Raw genomic sequence first — 22,458 nt, forward strand, 5'->3', positions numbered from 1 at the left:
GGACAAAACCTAATTTCACTTTATTAACGGAGAGGGTGGTTGAATAAAAATACCAAAAAAGCATGGCCTCCAATTGTAACGAGATACCAACTGTTGACACCGTCTCCTCACGCATAAATTTTCGGGCAACATCAGAATCGGAGGATGGTTTGCACGTAGTACATAGAAAAAAATGATCAAACTCATATTTTTAGCATTATTAACGGATAGCTTGGTTGAAAATAGATGTGAAAAAGCATGGTCTACCTTTGTAACGAGATACCAACTATTGACACTGTCTCCTAACACATAAATTTTCGGGCAGCATCAGAATTGGATGGTTTGCATGGAGTATTGAACAAAAAAAAGGACTCGTTTTTTTTATAACTTTATTAGCGGATAGGTTGGTAGAATAAAGATACCACAAAAGCATGGTCTCCCATTGTAACGAGATACCAACTATTGGCACCGCCTTCTCGTGCATAAAAAGGTTCTAAGGCTAGAAAGAGCGGCTACCGAGCTGGAAATAGATGAGACTGAGACCAGACACGATCTTATCTCCTAGTGGGGTGAGGAAGGTTGAGTGGGTGGTGGGCATGGGGTGAAATCCTAGGGTGGTAGTTAAAATGGGCAAAATTGGGGTGGACGGAAAGAATAAAATAATGGGCGTAGATTCAGCGCTAGGATTCACCTGTACCAAGCTTGTGCCGAGAGAAAGTTTACCCATACCCTGGCTTTTTCAGGTTATTTTTTCCTGAATTTATAGTCTTCAGGGGTGGTGAGGCGTCAACGAGCGGTCGGTCTTAAAATGTGGCGGTGATTAAACGTTAATCGGGGTCGGGTTTCATCAACGGTGGTTGATGGGAGAAGGGTTTTGCCCGCCCCGTGTTGTATGTGGACGGTCTATCTTCCAATTAAGGCGTCCCTCACGAAGCGGAGGCGGCTTCCTCGCCTGACTGACGTTTCGGGATCACAGCGTGATCCGCAAGGGTTCCTCAGCACGCGGTAGGACCAAAGCCGCGTCCAAAATTCAATTACCTCCCGCAGTCTCTGCTCGCTCTCCGTCACCTACATTACACGACGGGGTAACATGCTTCACGCTCGAGCCGATAGACTCGAGTTTGATTCTCATAGGATCCAGCAACGAGCTATTTTAATTTTAAATTTAATCCAAGGAGGCGTCAATTATTAATATAAACTAATTTTAAACTAAACTAAAATTAATATAAACACAGAAAATTCAAATAAATGACGACTAATATGCGTAAACAAAATTAATGTGAATTCTTGGCATGAAAAATTTGTCGTGCTTTCAAAATCCTGAAAAATCAATACTTAAAATTTCATGACAGAATTCTACAGCCAGAAGCCCCCGAATTCCACCAATGAACGACCATATTCATCGGATACGCAGAAAAGAGTAACTTCAAAAACACACCTCCACGGAGTTTCCTTTATCAACTGTAAGAGCATCTCTAAGAAATGCGGTATTTGAAAAATGGAGGGAGTCGTGGAGGATTCTAAATAATAACAAGCTCCGTGGCATCAAGGACATGGTAGCAGCGTGGCCCTCCTCAGCTCGTAGTAATCGGAGAGAGGAAGTAGTACTTACACGATAAAGGATAGGGCACAGCCCCCTGACCCATGCGCATCTCTTTACTGAAGAGAAGGAACCTCCCCGATGTGAGGATTGTAAGTGTCCATTAAGTATTAGACACATCATGCTAGATTGTGTTAAGTACCGCGAAGCGCGAAGACGAAATAATCTAGGGGGAGACCTAAAAACCCTTTTGGGAGACCACCCTACCAACTTAATCTGTACATTTCGGTTTCTCAGAGAAATAAACATTTTTAATAAAGTCTAATTATGTACACTTTGAACGAAGACATCAGATGCAGTAGATTACTTTATACATAACTTTTGTAATTAAATCACACAGTAGTGGTGCAAAATGACCTAGCCGTCGACGCACCCTAAATCCAAATACTACTACTTTATCAACTAGATGATGACAATATTTTCGGCCGTCACCAATAAGAGAGAGATATATATGCGTATTAGCTACCATTAATTTTGGATCAAGTATGAATATCCACAATATTAAGAACGATATATTTCCTTAAAAAACTTCATTCATCATTAAAAACATTCCATCTATCTTCATTACTCCCCAAATTTTAGTTCGTATCGTGCACATCCGTTAGTGAAATTCTCTCCCTTAAAGGATTTCAATAATTTATCTCTCGTCAATACTTCTTCGAATCAACAACACTCTCTTAACGTTTTGCCTTCATAAAGTATTTCTTTCGTCAACCACCATGTATAGCACGATTTGGTCGTTTTATAATAGTTTTCGAATCTATTCTATCGTATCGAATGACACAACTATTCATTCTTCCCAAGGGTGACTTAGTCCGTGTCACATTTCATTACTTGAAAAAATATACTTTTAAATTATCTCTGTCAGAAAAAAGTAAAAAAAGTAAAAGAAAAAAAAGTAAAAAAATAGTATGAAAATCAAAATGGAGAATGGCTACCCGACTTACGTTTTTTGAATACCCTATTAAAACATTTTGCGATTTAACGATTATATTTCCAATCTGAGAACTTCTAAACCGTAATCCATTCACCGAGGACTTAAGAAAAAAATACTGAACTATTTGCAAGCGTTATTTCAAATATTACATTATCATATGGAAGTAAGCTACATACATATACAGTGGAAGGTGTGGAAATGGAAGCAATCAGCTATATTAAATGTTTTCCCTAAAAAAAACTAGATTTTGCACGTCAGTTGTCGTTATAGCTCATGCGTGCTTCACGGTCACGAACACCCGATATGGTCTATCACGAGTATGCGCCGTAAACCACATTGGCTTTCCCCAAAAACACATTTTATCGTTCTTGTTCGTCAAGACGGCACGGAACGTTTACCTGTCAAACGATACTTGTAGCCACGGGGGCCTCCTTTGGTGTTGAGCTTGTTGGCATTTTGACGCGATATTTTGAAAGGGTTTTTAACAACGGGGCGAAAGAAGCAAAACAGCCCAGGGGAAGATCGAGACGAAGGTGTGAAACAAGCGCTGGTGTGATCAGGGCTGTCTTCGGCGGATCAAACACATTGACCGGAGGCAGGGGAACTGGGCCGCTTGTTGATGGAACCATTGGCGCCGGGAATTTCGGAGGTGGCGAAACCAGACTTCAAGTAAGGGAATGAAGGGGTTTTATTCCCACACTCACCACTTATACCGACGCGCTAGGGTTTCTGAGGATGACCCAATTTTCAGCCCCGAGCGTGAAGGCCAAAAAAAGAGGCAGAAATTTGAACGGTTTTTTTTGGTTTAACCCCCAAAAAAGGTGCGAAGTGGCGTGAGGCGAGGTCCCGATCATTAAGGTTCCTTCTCAGTGGAAGGGGATCGACTCTGCTTGACGATAGATGTCAGCGGCATCGCGCGGAGTGTGCCTTAAAGGGCACCCTTGTTAGGGAGGAAGAAAAGGGTAAGACAGGCAGGTCATCCGCTTCGCATAAAAAAGGCATATTTCGCCCACAAAATATTCCTTTTGAAAACCCTCTGTTTTTTGATGGTCTTAAGTGGAAGCGGACAAGGTTCTCTCCCATTTTTTTTCTCACTCCCCCTGACTCCCGAAAAAAGGCCTTCTTTGATGTGAGGGACTCCCTTTGATGGGTTGTTTTCCAATCGGAAATGGATCGGAAGCAGGTGAATTCTCTTCCAGGAGGTATGGTGGGTGGGAGATCGCCACCCCCCTCGGGACAACGAGGGTTTAGCCGCCAATAATCGCCGCGGAGGTGTGAGGGGCCCGTGCGCAAATAGGCAGGCGCCGAGCGAGCATTTGCATAAGTAGACTTTCATTAGAAGTGCCTCCACGAGCTGGTCGGCTGGCCGTTGGTTTTAACCCAAGGCGACGTCGAACGAGCCTTCTTTTTTTTCCGAAGGCACTCATTTCGGATGTGAGACATTTTTATTCTGTCCCATTCCGATGTAATTGAAAGTGTGTGAACAAGTATTTACTGTGAATCGACCGGGCGTTTGAGTCGCCCGGCGGAGACCTCAACGACCGTATTAGCACCTTCGACATTCACGAATGGTGTGATAATGAGAACATAAGCATTCATTACCCCGAAGAAATGCAACGTGATTCGAATGAAATTTTTGACCCATTCTACCCCTCCGGAGATGATGCTTGAGGAAGGACACCGAGTAAATTTTTAAGCGTACATTTAAGATTTCATGACAGCTGAAGATACTGTCAGACCAAATTTTTAGGTACATTAAGGCTGTATCTCGATAAGAATCATGGAAAAGAGTTGCTCTCCAGAATTTACCTAAAAATTAATGCTACTGATTAAAAATAAATACAAGCTATATTAGAGCGCTACGAAATTCTGAGAAACGAAATGTAATGAATGAGAAGGTAGGTGCTAAAAGTGACATTCTTATGAATTATTTTAGTTCTCATTGCAGTTTTAATCACCGCACTTGGGTATTCAGAGAGAACATTAATTTAGAGAAATAACTTTAAAGGTTTTCCCGAGATACTAAATGAAGATAAATTCTAACACTGAGAACAGGTATATCTCTGATCCATACCTAATTATACTACTTAATTCATTATTCATTCCTGCATACGGTGTACAAGGTAATTGCAGACGCATTCATTTCCGTTGTGCCGGAATGCGTGAACACAAAATTTTGTTCACTTTACAAAGTGTAAAATCTCTGGTCAGAAATGTTTTGAGGCATTAAATCTCATTAAAATGTAATTGAAACAAATCAAAAAAATGTGTGAAGCGTTGTGAATTTCTCATATAAAAATAAATTTTTAAGAAATGTTTGGCAAAATATTAGTATCTCCTCTTGGTACCATTTACTCCTTGATTTAGGTTCAAAATATAGCTCAAAATAGTTTTTAAAAACTATCTAGATATATTCAATGTAGACAATATATTACGCAAATTCTGTCCTTTTGTATGGAATATTTCAAAACTGTTTAGGACGATTAATTAATCTCAATGACAACGGGAGGGTTGTTTTCATAGATGACCCTAGAGTAAGGTACGAAACCATAGGCACGGTAATTCTAGAAGTAATTTTAAAGGTTATCCCGAGATACTAACTAAAAATAAATTCTAACACTGTGAACAGGTATATCTCTGATCCGTACCTAATTATACTCATTCATTATTCATTCCTGCATACGGTGTACATGGTAAAAGTTAAGAATCCATGGAGGTTTCCTTCACCATGGTTTACCTGCTCTTCAAAGACTTTTATATTCTGTGCTTCACACGGGATTTAAACCCAGAATCCTCTGATCATAAGCCGTGTGATCTCCTCTACCACACCCCCGATTTATTTAATTTTATTAAAAAAAGATATTTTCATCTGAACTTCAAATTTTGTTTACGTAGGTAGGAACAGAATAAGCTAGGAAGGATCAATACATTTACAAAACGTACGCCCTTACATTCAAGACAATTGTTTCGTTCCGAAGCAGAGAATTTCACACCCTATCTCACATTACCACCTTCATTCAGATAAAACCCCTCAGCTGAGTATTTCACAAGTTCTAACCTTCGTCACAGATATATCGCGGAAGAGATAAGACAGTATCAAGACTTAATGCACCAGAATCCGTAGCAATTGAGGCAGTAACGCGAGAACAAGAAGCTTAATCAAAGGGCGACTGCCAAGAGATTGATATCGTAGCGAATAAAATGTAAGGTGGAAAAGAGAAGAATAGGAAAATGAGAGGTAAAAGAAAGCTCATAACCATATGCCTTGAAATATGAATCGTGATACTAGGCCCACAAGGCCGGGCAGGAGTTAGAAGTATGATTAGTTTTGGCGTCAAATGAGAAGTCACAATAAAAGAGTCGTGATGAAGATTAAGTCAGTGACTAGGGTTGATATCTACGATAGAATATAGTCACGCACATTGTTACATAAAATAGACGTTGTTAACGTATCGGGAAACTAGATTGCTCGCAGAGAATACGAAATTTCACATTAAATTCCGGTGATAATACTGGTAACAAATAGTGTATTTTTTTGCGAAAAAATAAAATGCGAATTGAGATGAAGGCTGATGGTGTTAAATGATAATTTTGATATGATATAACAAGTGAGCTGTTCATACGAATTAAGCTCCTTCTAGCGCTGTAGCTATAAAATGTTTGATTATGGTACTGGTGTGTAAAACGAGATATTAACGCCAAACCGAACTTCCATCGGCTGCATTTCGGGATGGAAAATGATCACATGGCATTTTAATTAATGCATAAAACAATTTTAAATGGCGTAGCAGATGTAGCCCATTGTGAGACATATTCTAACGAATCCAGAGGTTTACATAGTCGTTTCCGATTTCCTTAATGATTCAGAGTGATTGGCCCCTCTACTCTGAGTAAAATTCGCACGCCTGCGGCTAAATTTAAGGCGATCTCCTCTGCGGGTAGCGGACGGGGGGTTTAAACTCCACAAAATACTTTAAAAACACATCATTAAGTTTACCCCTTCCAACAGAAGCCCCCCAGAAACATCAACCCTCCCCAGGTGAACTCTTTCCGAAACATTTTTCTGGGTACGGCCAGATCCATACTGCTGAGAATACCTACATCAATGAAGGCAATACAGTTTTTCAGTGCATTTATAGCCATAGTTCAGCAGTTGAGTGGCGACGAAGATTGGATTTCCAATGAGAAGGAGAGGACTGCGAGAGAAAATATTTGTGGGCAACAAATTAACATGTTTGAGTAGATAGAAGAGCGGTTACGAGGTTTTGAAACATTAGAGAGGGTGGTAAGGAAGAGTAAGAGAGGGATAGTAATAGAAGTTTATTCTTGTGCGGGTGTTAAAACGTAAAAAAATTGGAGGATCAGCCGAATTAGTCCCTTCCACTGATAGCGTAAAAAATAGTATCTATCTCATTGACAATTATTTATAATTAAATTTACCTATAGGCTGAAATAGAGTTAGGTTAATGTTAAAGCCTTTCCAATTCAGAGATGCCTTAGGACCAGTGGCGTAACTAGGGATATACTTTGGCCTAGGCACCTAAGCCATGGGGAGGTCCGGGAAAATATTTGAAAAATGAAATGCCTGGAAATACAATTTACATCATTTTGGCACATCAAATTTAACTCTAATCAGGTGCAGTTATTATAAGTCAAAACTAGACAATAGCTATAAATATTTTTTTTATTTCTTCGAGGATTTGGAGGAGGATCTATCCCCTCATCCTCCCCCATGGTTTCACCACTGCTTAGGAAACTTCTACTACCGGCATACCTTATACCATTGGAGTCTGAACAGAATTAGGCTCGTTCAATACTGGCGTAAACAAATACTATCCACCTAATTGACATTTTTTTAAGATTAATTTTACCTATAGGCTGAGGTACGGGTAAGTTAAGGTTCAGAGATGCCTCGTGACACTTATACTACCTGCATACCCTCTACTATCAGAGTCTCTGCCGAATTTGTCACGTTCACCGCTTGCATAAAAATAGTATCTACCTCATAGACAATTTTTTATAAGTAATGTTACCTATAAGCACAAGTAGGGGTAAGTTAATGTTGAAAGCCTTTTCGGTTCAGAAATGTCTTAGGACTTTTCTACCACTGGAGTCTTAGCTGGATTAGTCTCGTTCACTACTAGCGTCAAAAAATTAGTACCCATTTCATTGGACATTAAAAAAATTAAATTTACCCATAGGCTGAGGTTGGTGTATAATGGGATGAGGGAGAGTAATGAGAGAATCTTTGAGTCATTTTTTTCACGCCTCAAGTTTAATAAATCGATTAAAAATATGCTCTCATAATAAACGTGCCAACGTCTTGCGTTCTGGCTCTCGGTGTATCTGCTGCTGATGTAAAATGCAAATATTAATGCTCTCTGTGGCACGGCGAGAGGAGACGTTTGCATGCTGCTAGCGCCCAACCCCCGCTCTCTGCGATGGGGGCGGGCGGGACCAGCGTGGGCGTATTCTGGAAGGAGGAGGGGGGAGATGGGAGGGTGGGAGTGAGGCGGAAGTCTGACATGGGACGCACATTATAACCTTTATAGGGATGTAGATGTCCCGCGGAGATAGGGACGCCGGCTACCGACACCCTCTCAGCAGAAGCAGCGGCCGGGGCGGGAAAAAAGGAAAGCCATCGATAAGCCCGACTCTCTCTCTCTCCCTCTCCGTTCGCGTGTCCGGGGGTCGTTTTGGAGATTTCGACGCCCTCGACGTGCCTTCCCTGCCGAACCTCCGGCCCACTCCCTTCACTCGCTTTCACGTACGACCCGGCCGACATCGAAAGACGAATTTAAAAAATAATATACGGTGAAAACATTAAAAACTCAGCCTGGTAGAACATGACCCTCATGAGCGGTGATGAGGGAAGCTTTGTGTTCTTTTTTTCACGCCTTAAATTTTATGAATCGGTCAAAAATATATACATGAATTTCCAAGAGAGAAAAAAAGTAGTTTTTTAGTGAAAAATATGACTTTTTCGTAAAAAGTAGCTGTTTAAAAAACTTTTCCCTCATGGAAATTCATGCATGTTTCACCGTCGTTCACGCGGTAGGCTTCGAAATATATTACGCGATTAAAAAGTATGTTCTCAAAATAAAAGTGCCAACGTCTTGGGTTGTGGATCTTCGTGTATCCGCTGCTACCATAAAATGTAAATATTAATCGCTTTCCAGGGTTAAGTCAATGTTCAAAGTCTTTTGGGTTCAGATATACCATAAGACACTTCTACCGACTTCATGCGATACGGGAGTAGCAAAGCAAATGCTTAGGGGATTTACTAGAGTAGAGATTTGTGACCTTAGGAGGAACCAAGAAGAGAATAGAGGCTTAAGAACCATATTTAGCATATGAGAAAAGCTCTAAAATTCATTGATAGGTAGAGAATGTTAGCACGGAAGAAGCAATGGATTCTGAAGATTCGAAATAGCTATAAATATCTCGAGAATATCTCAGTAAGAGTTTTAAATAGTTAATAATCCATTCGACCAATTCAAACTATTGCATTAACGTGTTTCAGACTGTTTTTTTTACCGGATTCAGTCGAGGGTGCTACGAAAGTAGCATTTTTGAGCACTATTATGAAATAGAGGCGTCAGTAAAATACTAATTAGTTATGTACATTTTATTTTTAAATCACTCATTTAGAAGTAACAGCAATTTTCTGTATTCAAAATACTATTAAATATTTACACATACACAATAAAGTCAAAGTAAGAGAAGAATAGTGATAAAGGTTTATTCATGTGTGGTGATTAAAAATGAAATAGCCGAGGTCGAAGCCGAATAAGTCGCGTTAACTAATAGCCTAAAAATTAGTAACTGACAGTTATGTGTTAATTTTACCGATAGGCTGTACATCAGACACTTTTCAAACCATCCACACACCGTAAGTGAAAATTTAAACTTAAAAGATTATTCTTATTTCATTTAAATGAAATTTGATGTTTATTTTAAAATATTGAGTGTTATCGTAAAATCTGAGTGTGAAATACTGTATTTTTGTCTATTTATTATGAAATTTGCTCTGATGACTGTATTTTTCTCTATTTATTGTGAAATTTGATGACCATATCAATGCATTGAAAGTAGATCTGTTTGAGTATAAAACTTTTTCAGATTTTAATGTTAATATTTTGCTATCAACAATTAATAACAATCCTTAATGTCTCAATGACAATCCCAAATCATTTTCTCAAACTCAACTAATGCTCCAAAGGACAGTCCTAGAGCAAATAAAATATCTATCTATCTATCTAAGTGAAAAGTCAACCTCGTTTCTGGCAAGAGCCGAAGCAAATCAAAAATGCAGATACATATTCTGGAGAGGGGGTATACTTAAGACTGTATCTTCTTAATATTTCTGAGGAGCTGACTGACGCCTTCCCGCCCGCTACTGCCTTGCCTATGACGATTGACCATCTCGAACACAAACCATGCAATCTTCCACACTTTCCTCCATTGATTTCACCCATTCTACTCCTCCAACACTTACTCACATTCCCTTCTTCACCCCCTGTCTGTAATTGCCATCATAGAAAGACCAGCTCTGATTTTATATTCCAGTTTTTATTTTCTTACGCCCGCTTTCTATCTGGATGAGGGCCTAACTTTTGTAATGCAAATCAGTCTTGACCGTTGAGGGCCACGGGTTTTTAAAACTCTTCGCCTCTCTTCACGTCTTGTTCCTTTTCCTCGTCCTCAATACGATACCCAAACCTTTCTCCTCCCTTGATCTCAATCCGGCCACCAACGAAATGCTGACGAGGAAATGTAACGTAGCCACAACAATGACGGGAGTTGGTGAGTAAAAAAAGTGAGCATACGCCCTTTTGAAGCCGAAAAGTATTTAAAAAAAAATTATTTCCCATGGAGGATTGTACCGCTCCACGGTTTAATGAACATCTTCATCCAAAACAGTCTCGGGCCGGTAACAAATTAATTAGTCCGCTCGTAGCCGTAAAGGCCAAGAGTAAACACAGTATTGTCTGGAAAACAAAGACCTGTTTGTTTTGGGTTCTCAAGTCTCATCCGTATTTTTCCGGGCATCAGTGACTTATTTATAACTCGGCAAACATGGGCAATGCTTGGAAGGAGACTGACCAATTTTCATCAATAGGGTGGTTTCCTATTATTTTTTTATTGCCTAAATCGAAAGATTATTACTCCTGGAGTACGTATTTCACGCTTTTAGATTTTTAAATGACGATTTCTATTTTTCGCGATTAAATGAAAAGTGAAAAATTTCAAGCGCGCGAAAACGAGACGCGTAAGTATGAATGCCGGGAAATCTCTCCGTGTGACGTATTTCTGGTTCCCGCTGCCGCCCTGTGAGGTGATCTTGAGAAGAAGCATAGCGCTGATACGACGCAGGCTGCTAGCGGGTAGCTGAGTACCCTGCTGGCTGGTAGCGCTTGGCTTAAATAAGGATTATTAATACATTATCAAACGAGGAAAACTTGCCGACCTTAGCCAGTTTTAATAAGTGATTATTAAGACATGTTTCCCTGAGATCTGCGCCTCATGCATGCATTGGTAACCTCAGACGATGTATAACTCCTATCTTCTCGTATAGAAACTAGGTCCCTGTGACGTCACGTGGAGTGGCATCGCGTGGGCGCCAATCTGGCCCTTTTCAAATTAGGATAAAAATGGACCATTGCCATTCGTCTAAACCGGTATATCTAATACGAAATAATTTGTATATTATGAATACACTAATGGTGGGTAACGAATCGCAATCAATGCCTTTCGTTTTCTTTGATGAAGGAAACAACCCCATTGAGAACCTCATTTAGATATCCTGTAGGGACTTTATGATGAGTCGTTTAATTTTCGAGGGATATGCACTTCAACTCTATCAAAACAATTTTTGCAGAGTTTTATCAAAAAGTAATCCTATAATATCGTCCCACCTCTATGTATAGTACTTCTTCTATAATCAGTTTTTAATTTAAGGACAAGCTAAAGAAAATTACTGTAGTGTTCACTGTTGATATGCTTCTTTTCAGAAGACACATAATAGATTCTTCCCACCGTAAAATCAATTCTGTGAAGCGATTCATAATCAAAGTACTCACATTAAATTCTTCAATAGGAAGAAAAATAGAATTAAAACTTTGCTAGCATTACAATAAAAATACCAAGTAAAACCGTAACACTAAATGGTCTAAGTGCTCAAACACGATCTTCAGATAGCGCTCCGGTCGTGAATGTTATCTTATTGTATTTTCACGGCACTCAAGGTCAAAGTTTGAAGTCTCCATTACTTTATCCTTCAAATAGACTCCCGAAAAGCTACAAAAGAAAATTATTAATTAAGAATAACACATCGAAATTTATTATTTCCACTACATAATTTCAATTAAAATTCAAGTATACCAACAATCAAATCGAACCATAACTTGCTTTTCAATCTAAAACCATTTTCAATTATTTCATATATCCGCTGTAGATACGCTCATCTCACTGGAGTCGTTATGGGAGAGTGATATCAAACGGATAAATACGGAAATATAGATGAAATAGTTACCTTAATACTTGAGCAATGGTGTGTTTAATTTCTCTAAATCCATTCGAATCCATTACATTTCTGTACAACGACTATTAAACCAGAAATATCTTCAGAGAGTTCTATAGAAAATTGAAAGGTAAACCTTTTGTAACACAGCTTTCTGGCATTAAGGTATCGTACTTTGTTCCTCGGTAACTCGTTGAATTAATTTGGAATTTATAAGGAATTCTCAAATTAACTTAAGAAAGGAATGGTTAGAAAACGTTTTTTTAATGCAAAGTAGAATTTGCGACCAAGAATTTAGGAGCCTGATGATGGTATTTAGATGATGAAAACTGGAACGAGATAAATACAAGAATCGTAAAGAAATAAGTGTTGAAATAAAGTAATTTTTTAAATCGAGAATAACTTTTTAAGTCCACCATTTTAAACCAGATACGATAGTTTATTAACTAATAAAAATTTTCTCGGAAGCTGTTGGCGATGTTTTTATCGGGCGTCCCCCACGTAATTAATCTGTTTGTTGCCTGACGTTTTGTGGCCGTTGCTAGTTACATTTTCTAAGGGAAATTTTAGAAATTTCTACAGCTGCGGAAAACAGCTACAAAGACTCGCGAGAGCTTCAACCAAGAAAAATTTTCCCTTAATAAGAACGCCATACGTCCGGAGGTTTGCTAAGGAATAAGAAAATACGAGCGTGCTGCACCCGCTCCCAGCGGGCTTCCCCCGCTCTTTTCAATGCAGGTCCACAGAGGGATAGGCGCGTTTCTAATTTTAAATTGTAGAAAAAAAAGGCAGGGTCTTATGTACAAATTTAATTGGAATGTTCATGTACAAATTGAGGTCAGAGGACCTGTTAAAATACAACATTGGAAGTAATTACACTATCCTCTGTTAAACGCGCATGATGACTCATACTTACGTATCAACAGGAGACTTGAATGTGGAATCAGCCGCATTTTGATAAAAGTTATGTAAAGAATGCGAGATATTGTTGGAAATGAACAAATGTATCAGTTTCTCCGCCGTTAACGTCAGGAATATTTAGTTTTTTTAATAAATATTATTTAAAAACCAATTTTAGGAAACAATAGCAATATTTAGGAAGTAAGATATGCCGTCGCATGTTCTCTGATAAATTCTGAGCATTTTGGTACCTCATTTGCATAGTTTGGTTGCGTATAAGTTGAGAAAAAGGTATCTATACACTAGAAATAACATAGAAGATGCTCGAAGAACACTCGTGAAAATAAGTAAGGAAAAGGGTGCAACCGAGTTATCCGCATCATCCCCAATTCAGCATCTTTGGACGGACCCGTAATCCCGAAGTGGACCGCAGTATAGACCGCGATATCCGGGTCTCCCGCTGACAAAAACAGCTCCTTACACGACTCACCCCACCTCCGAATACCCACAAAGAACCACCAGCCGCCAAAATGTCAACTCCCCACCCAACACAGCATTGCTTTTTTGATGTGCTTCGGAGAATGGGGGAAGGACACCCCCCCTCATCGGGACATGAGGCCGCCAGGGCGTGGGTGGATGGCGGGAAAGAGGCCCTCTCTCCCTCCCGAATGAATAAAAAACCGGATTAATAAGTGAGCGAGACAGGGAGGCCGGGTCCGAGTGGAAAGAATCATGTGAAACCGAAGTAATAATGGAGAGGTTTTGCTCTTTCCTTATTCTCCTTTCTCGCAAAAGGGCCTCTTTCTCCGGAGGTGGCCATGCGTGGTTTATCGTCGGTGTGGTCGGAGTGGCCGTAATTCGAGACGGAGGATTACATTAGTAGGTCGCCGTTCTAAACTAAGAATAAGCCGTTTCCTTTCTGGCCAATAGCCATGAACCTTTCCTAGTAGCAGTAGAAAAACGTTTTTAAGGGTGCGTCGGCTAAGGGTCATTTGCGCACCGCTCATTGTTCCTAACGTGATATCTAGCGATTTGATCGATGGATTTTTCTTCCTCATAGGAAAACCCACTAAAATCGCTGGCATATTAATTGCGTATGCTTGGTTTCGCTAATAGTAGGGCCCTCGAGAATAGTATTCTACCGATTAAGGTAGGTTTCCATAGAGTACTAAAGAAGTATTCTAAGAGCCTCCCCTTCTTTCAAGAACATCCCCTCCCCGCTAAGTACCCGCTTCATACCTTCTGTCTCCTCCGTATCTCATCTAAAAGCTGCCTCTCCTCACCCACAATGTCTTGAACTTCGTCGATCCTCCTCCTTTCCGTCCATTTCACCTTCTCCATTCTTCACCACACCCACATCTTGAATACCTGGTCTTCTCTCGTCCTCCTTCCTCAGTGTCCACGTTTCTGCACTGTAAAGCGCTACATTCCATATGAGACTCTTCATCAACCTTTTCTTTAAACTCTTACATAACGATCCTTTCATAAGCTCCTTCCTGTTTGTGAACGCCTTTCTCCTACTCCTCGCAACGTTCGTTTAACGCATACACAAGAGCCTGAATCCCCCTCGCTAACTGCCTAATCAACGCCAGATCAACCACAAACCTAACTGATTTAAACATCATTCCTCCCACTTTTACTCGAGCCATGGGCGTACCCAAGATTATAACTAGGGGGGGAGGCAAGCCATGGTCTAAGGGGGGGGCAAGCCAAGTTGTGACATTTAAAAAAATAGTTTTATTTTATTTAATATCTTATACTAATACATATCATTTTTCGTGGGTTTAAAGAAAATTTGTTGAATACTTTTAGGGAAGTATTATAATATGCAAAACTTGTTTGATCACATCTTTAAATTCTAGCCTTAAAATTTACAAGGAGATTATGGTGAAATAGGTCATTCAAAATCCTTCTTTGAATATTTTGAAAATGAAAGTTATACGCGATCTTCTCTGCGACCGACAACGACCGAAAAAATTTCGGATCACCTTAAAATGTACACGCTTTCGCAATTAAAAACATATTCTGCGGTCAATTAATGAGTACATCTTATAGATGTGGTTTATACTTCTTTCCCAAAACATCACCCACCGATTATAACTTCATTATGTTGGGCAAGATGTACCCATATAATCAAAGGAAAAGAGCTCCTGTCAGTGAATCAATGTAAAAAAATGAGTCTTTCATTTTGTATGTGACCACGCCTTTGAAAGTACTTGTTTTAAATACAATGTATATTCATTAAGACAAAATTGTTGAAGAAAGATTTTAAGACAATGTTTTCTCTTTCATTCCAGCTTTACAAAATAAATCAAAACTGACGCGGGCTTCAAGAGGTTTATGTGGGGAACACTGAATCCTGGTCGTCTCAAAATATAAGCAAGAAGAGGAGTTTTGAAGAAAAATGCCTCACACCGGTAAGTTTAGTCATTTATTGCGTGATATAAACTTTATGAGAACATGGGTAGTTTGCTTTTCATGATATATAAATTCCCAAAAGTACTTCTTACAACAAATATAAACGAAAAGCCATCAATTTTATAAATCTTGATAAATAATTATTATAATAGAAAAAACAGTCCGGGCTGACATCATATTCGGAATATATTTACTTATCGCCCGAATCTTTTGATTAAAAACAACATATACCATTAAAACTTACGACTCATGCAGTTTAAATTATTTGAATCCCAGAAAAATAATTAATAAATTTTATTAACAAAATGCATATGAAATCAACCACTGCCTCGCATTGAGGGATGGAAGAGTAAAAGTTAAAACAAAATATACTTGAGCTTTTAATTGCCAACTTTTTTTGCTTCACTAAAATATTTCTTAAACAATTTTCCCACATACTCTCGCAAAATTGATAATGTACCTTAACTAATAATTTTTAAAGATCCTTGGAATAGGAGAGAATTGGAGTAATAAAATACTCTAGGTGTAAGAATGTACGCGCAGAAACTGCATGCAAATGCTGACGAAAATAAAACAGCCGAGGTAATGTTTTCGACTGACACGCGGATGGAAATTAAAGAAACCTCGGTCCACTGCCGTTGCATTTTAATGGCGAATTAAGACTCGAAATCGGAAATTGAGTGGTTCCACGCACGGCTTTTAAGGGAAGAGAGCAAGTGGTTAATGCCATAAAAAAGTAGAAAAAAACGTTAAAGAATGAGTGCGCCCTGATTTTAAAATATCTCGGGAGGCACATACAGGAGTGTGAAAACGGCTTTATCGCGGGAACAATATGCATAAAGCCGGAGAGGCGAGCGTAATTGCTCCATGTTCGGGTCGGAACGAGGCGCCGGGCACATACACGAATACAGGAAAAGGTTCGGGCTAATCCCTTTGTGCGCACACGACCGGCTGCAATTACTCGCCACCCAGACCAATTAGGAAAACGAAAGCAAAACTCACGGACTCGCCGCTGTCGATAAAAAAATAAATATATAAATAATGCCTCCCGAGCGAGGATATCTGGTTCCGCTGTCGATGCAAGCGAATCCTTTCTCGTGCCATTCTTGAAATAAAAACGGTCGAGAAATTTTTTTTTCAAACTTCTGAACGGTGTGGGTACTTTTTCACGTGAAACACGGGAATGCCCGAAGAAAATGTAGCAATTTCACTCACCATGGCCCGAAATGAAGGGGTTCAAACGTTATAAAATACTTTTTCTTCCGCGAATCGCGAAAATTCGCCCGCAATTTAATCCTTAGTCTATGCCGAGCGTGTCTAAAAATATTATTTTTTTTCGAACCACCCTTCCATGAACCATGCTCATAATTATAAAGACGCGTAGCCAGATTACCTACCTACCGTATTCCACTTCTCATTTTTTCATCCCCAACCGACGAACCCAAACGTTTGGTAGGTAGCAGTCTCCTTGATGAGGAAGAAACGTATCATGTCCTCCGCTTTGGTGTGCTTAGTATGATGAGCGAGCCTTTAATGTTCTCCGTTTGTAATTAAGCGTGCGTGCTCCCGCGTTTGGCGTGCCTTCCGAAACAAACGCAAGTCTCGAATTTCCTAAACCCGATCCTCGGACCCCGCTCCTTCTAGGAAGGTGATTGCTAGGAGGAAGGGAGATGGCGTGCCAGCGGACGAGTGTGGTGGCCTTTATAATCACCGGCCAGGTGAGAAAGCCTCTTAGGGAAAAAGATTATACTTGCTCAAAGACCTGGAATTCTTTTTCGATAATGACCGCACTTTTGGCGCGTGCAAGGAGGGCAGTAGTTTTTTGTTAGGAATTCTGGGAGGAAATGAGCATGTGTGCACAATAAATACTACTACTGACAGTGGAATGGGACCGAAAATACGCCCAAGAGGAGTAAAAATACATTGGACGAATTTGTAGCGCACCAGTGAGATGTCTGCTGAAGAAATAAAAATCAACGCATCACTTACGATTTTTTTAAGTACTGCGATATTCAACCGATTCAGGCGTGATAAAGTGGGAGTTGGACGTATTGAAATCAAAGGAAGTTGCACTTTCCCACTGCAATTTAAGCTGTACGAACATTTCGGCTCACAGAGCCATTAGACTCTTGTACCTGATGATGGCTCTGTGAGCGGAAACGTGTCACACGCATTAAATTATTGTGGGAAAGCGCAACTACCTTTCATTTCAATACTGTGATATTGACGAAAAGAATTGATTCTGAGGAGAAATTCTACGAAGCGACAAATAAATTAAATGTCAGCAAAGGAAAGCTAAACGAAGAAAATACAAGACATGGTACAGCGTTACCATTGCTTTCATGTAGCTATAGAAATTTTTTTCAAACAATTAGAAGCGTTCTTTTTGCAATTTTTAAAGGATTACACATCGCAATTTTAGATAGAAAATTCGTGGGTTTCGGCATGGCAATGATGGTGCATCACTCAATAAAAGACTGGCAATTTAAAAAGGAAAGTGTTATAGACTGGAAAATAAGAAACTAATGACTTTAGTGAGAGGGGAAATCAGTTAAAACTGTCCCTTCTAAAATTCTACGCCTCACACGTAAAAACATCCAAGCCCTGGTTGATAGAGCCTACTTAAGCGGGATTCGAACCTGTGACAGAAGATTAATAGCAGAGGAGGCTACCCCGCTGTTACACAGGCTTAAAAGCAGGGATGACGAGTGAAACGAAACGAAAATGTTTCGTTTAGTTTCGACCCGGGACGAAACTTTACTCCCGCGAAAGAAACTAAATTAATCGAAACCCCGCTGCTTATAGAAAAGTTTCGATCCCAGAAGTTGAGTGGAGGGGGATAAGAGAGCCCATTACGCGTTTCGACCCATTACGCGTGACATGCGTGTAGAGAAATTGAAACATTGAGCTTCAAAATCGAATGGCCAGTTTGTAATCACCACTATCCTGTTCGTGGTCAAAATATTAGAGCCTCATGCATCTAATGGCCAAACATCTACTTCATTTAACTATACTTCGTACTCGGTGCGTGGGTTAAAACTAAACCGTTCGTGGTCCGAAGCACGTGGTTCCTCCGTTGCGAAACATTATCTGTGTTTCGTTTCGTCCCAAATGTTAAGTTTAGTTTTGACCCGAAGTATTTTTGACTCCGATTTTGTTTAGACCCTGAGTTTAGCTCCATTTCCTTTCGTTTTTACATTTCGCTCCCGAGAACGATACCATTGAAATTTTACTGATTTCGACTTTCGCTTAGTTTCGATTGCGTTCCTGCTTAAAAGTGAACAGAGAAGGCAGACAACTGCTCATAAACGCCAGCAGTAGTGATTCTTGGTTACTCAAAAACCTTGTATCGAAACCTCACATAACTTCGTGATGCCATCAATTGAATTCATAATACATTCCTTTGCTAGCTTACAGAACTTACGTAGATGCATTTCAGAATAGCCCATTCAATTAATAGTACATTTGAATTTGATTTTAAAGAGGTTACTACAAAGTAATCTGACACAGGAATGTGCAGTCTCCACGAAAGACAAAAAAGGCTCCCTCAGCTTAGGCAGCAGTTCCAGTGACGTCTTAATATTCCTGATACTGTTAATTGGGTTTTAATAAAATCAACTCAAGTCAAATCAAGCCAAAATTTCCAAAACCTTGGATTAGAACCTAGATTTTAGCAATGGAAATGAAGTGCACCAATCACTCAGAAAACTAAGTTTAACTGCGCGCGCAATTTTGCTAGAAAGTTACCCAATAAACATTCGCCAAAAGAACCTTGGGTCGTGAGGGAATTTCTACTCCTACCACGTGTCCTTTTTTTTCGTTCAATCCGGTCTAGTTTTATCACGAGAACGACAGCGGGTCCCCGCCCTTCTCACACACCTCCTCTAGTTAAGTATAGCCTTCATGGCGGAATAGAGCCGTGGTTGGTCCCGGGGAGGCGGGCTCTAGCTTTCACGATTCGAGCCGAAGGACCTCTGCAATCTAAGGCGGCGGGAGAGGGTCGGCCCTTTACCGCAGAGAGGTGTTGGGAAGGAGGGGGAGTTGGGCAATTAGGCTACCGGAGGTGTGGGAGCGGCTCTAAGGCAATCGGGGATGAGGGGAGGGGGTGGGGGAGGTGGAGTATAGGGTGAGAGCCAAGAGGGTAGCTAGTTCTATGGGTCGATTAATCGAAATCTTAGAAGAGAGCAGAGGCAGCAGCAAGGATATCACTTAGGTAACTGCTATAGCAAAGGCATGGTTTTACGAATGAATGAATGGTTTACTGATGCTCTGGGAAACCCATTAGAGCACAGAATCTAAGTACACATAACATTCTGCTCAAAATACAATCAATATGAAATAAGCACAGTTGCGGATCCAGGATAGGGACAAGAGGGAGGGAGGGTGGCTGAGATTCTAGCTAGTGTAAATTGGATACCCAAGGGGGGACTATATCCCTACTCCCTCTCTGGATCTATCACTTGAATGTAACATACCAAAAGCGTGTAAAATAGGCCCTTAGTTTAGAGCTTATTTGTATTTCAATTTGCTAAAGTAGGTAAATATGTAGGAAAATATAACTAAATACTTTTATACAAAGCGGTAACCCCCGAAGACTTCGATTTTATCTAGTGTGCGTTTCGACCCAAAGGGGGAGGGGAGCAATAGCCCCCTTAGCAACTCCATAGATCCGCCACTGATTTTCAGCATAACATAAAAACAAGAGTAATTGAAAAAAGATCTTAGATTTTTCCCGTCGTATAAGGTGCAGAAAGGATTCTCGGGTTTTCCACCACGTAATTGGCTTCATGTATCCCAATGGGTGACATGGGGCCAATTAACCGGTGGAAAACGCGAGGTTCCTATATGCAAGAGTAATTGAACACAAAGAATCGAACAAACAAAATCAAATCAATCAACGCAAAGATTCCTACATTTCTAGACAACAGTGCTACGGTTTTAAATATCGTGGTCGTACAATTTCCTCTTAAACGATTCCGGGGTGGAAGAGCATTTCATTGAGGGGGGTAATGAATTCCAGAACTTGGATGCTAATATTTGGGTAGGGTTTAAGGTACTGGTTCGTAAGGGCTTCGGGTACGTGGAGAAGATGTGGATTTACCGAGGTTTTTCAGACGGAAACAGTACCTAGTATTGAAGGTGAATAGGTGGTACAGGTATTCGGGCATATGAGTATGAGAGAGGGAGTACAGAAAAGAAAGAATCAAGGAATACGAATGAGAAAAATTCAAGGAGAGAATCCTTGTGTGTGCGTTTTAAGGAAAAGCTAGTGAAGAGTCCGAGTGTAACACTTAACGGTGGAGGTACGTGGACTCTGAGGAAGGAGGACGGGGAATAGTGGAGGCGTTAGAGATGTTCGAATCGAGAAGAATGGAGGTGAAGTGGACGGAGAAGGAGAGAAGCGACGAAGGGCGAGGAATGGAATTTTAAAGAGGAGATACGGAAGAGACAAGATGTTTTAGAGGGAACGAATACTAAATGGGAAGGGAATTCTAGTAACCGTGCTTGAGGGAGGAATTACCGGGAGTTGGGGAGGGGGAAGTAAACAATGGGATATACAGATAAAATTAAGATAATAGCCCTATCAGGGAATTGAAGAGGGAAGTCCAATTTGACGATGGGGGATAGGGCTCGATAATTCACAAAACGCTCCGAGTAAACCTATTTTAAATGGTAGGATACTATCGATGATACCTACTTACCTACCTTGTACACATCGCGATCTCCGTCAGGAAAAGCATTCGAAGTCATGAGCAGTCCTGAGCATCCGGCAACAGGGCAAACTCGCGGTCAATCGGAGCGCTTGGCTTAAAGTTTTTTTTTTAGTTTAAAAATGGTGCGATTTCAATCCAGACATCATCAGTAATTTTGATTCCTACCGGCATCAACTATCCAGGATTAAAATTCAAGGCATAATTTTGTTCGAGGATGTATGTCGAGGATAAGACTGTGGAACTGATTTTTTTTCCACTACTGACGCCGTTTCGCTCGCCAACTCGCCGACCATTGCGACCTTTTTTTGCCATTTATGACAAATGCCTGAGTGGAAAATAATAGTAAAATATTCTTCTTAAGCTTACAACTTAGCACTTACTCAACTTGGACCAATAAACCTACTTTAACGCGATGAAAGAGCAATAGACCACATCCGAATGTAGTGACAAAATTCCATACTTACATAGAGTTTCATGCATAATAAAGGTAGCTTTACCCTAATGAAACTAGCCAATTTAAGGACTTCAGTAAAGAAGGAATTCACGATGAAGTTAATTTTAATTCAATTTCACCATAACCACGTAGTAAAGATTTCGTAACAGGAATTGCAAAAAAAAAATTCGAAGAATCAAATTTTACGACGAGCATTACAAAATGTTAAAGGTCAATTAATTCTCACAGATAAGGTACGATAAAGCATTTCGAGCGACGCAATTAATTTTTTCCAAATTATCTGGGGAAGCTACCAGAAGATCTGATAAGATGAAATGATTTGTGATAAGGAAGTATTAATAATCTTGGGTTTCATCTCGCACTGTTGTGAAACAATCTTCCTTTCGCCTTCTCAGCGGTGAGCTTCCTCGAGTTTGCGGGAAAACCTTACGCTTCGGCGAAAAACTAAGGAAGTTGGAGAAAAAACCGTAACTATAGCATACACTCACAGGACGTATAAATTGGTGAAGATGGATAGCTGATGTATCAGGAAACCATGATTATTCCACTTTAGGTTTCAATTTCCAAGACGAGGCCTGAAGACCTCATATTGGAAAACGATGTGGTATTAAAAGATTGCAATGACAAAAAAAGGAGCAAAAAGGTTCTTATTCGTGTTATTTTTTCGCCCAAAATTTTTAAATTCCGCCACAACAAATTTACTGTATTTCTCAGTTCCAGGAAATTCCCTCGCCAATTTTATCCCAATGGCTAATTATTCACGGAGGGGAAATAAGAGAATTTTAATCAGAGAAATCTGAGGGGAAAAAGAGAATTTATGGGATAAAATGTAATAATAAATTTAAATCCAGTGAAATACCTACCTTTTTATTCGAAGTAAAAGAAAGAAAAAGAACCATATAGCCTTGGCCCAAGGTCCAACGTTTACATTTT

The 22,458-nt window shown here is 40.0% G+C and overlaps 1 protein-coding gene across 1 annotated transcript in view; it reads left to right on the forward strand.

Annotated features, from left to right (window-relative positions):
* LOC124156893 (paired box pox-neuro protein) overlaps positions 1 to 22,458 on the forward strand; it is a 183,932-nt gene that overhangs the window by 55,003 nt on the left and 106,471 nt on the right. Inside the window, exon 2 of the mRNA XM_046531379.1 lies at positions 15,237 to 15,356. Within this exon, the coding sequence (XP_046387335.1) occupies positions 15,344 to 15,356 (13 nt within the window). The 5' untranslated portion in view covers positions 15,237 to 15,343. The remainder of the gene's footprint in view (positions 1 to 15,236; positions 15,357 to 22,458) is intronic.

This window comes from Ischnura elegans, chromosome 4, assembly GCF_921293095.1.
Source record: "Ischnura elegans chromosome 4, ioIscEleg1.1, whole genome shotgun sequence".
Lineage (NCBI taxonomy): Eukaryota > Metazoa > Arthropoda > Insecta > Odonata > Coenagrionidae > Ischnura > Ischnura elegans.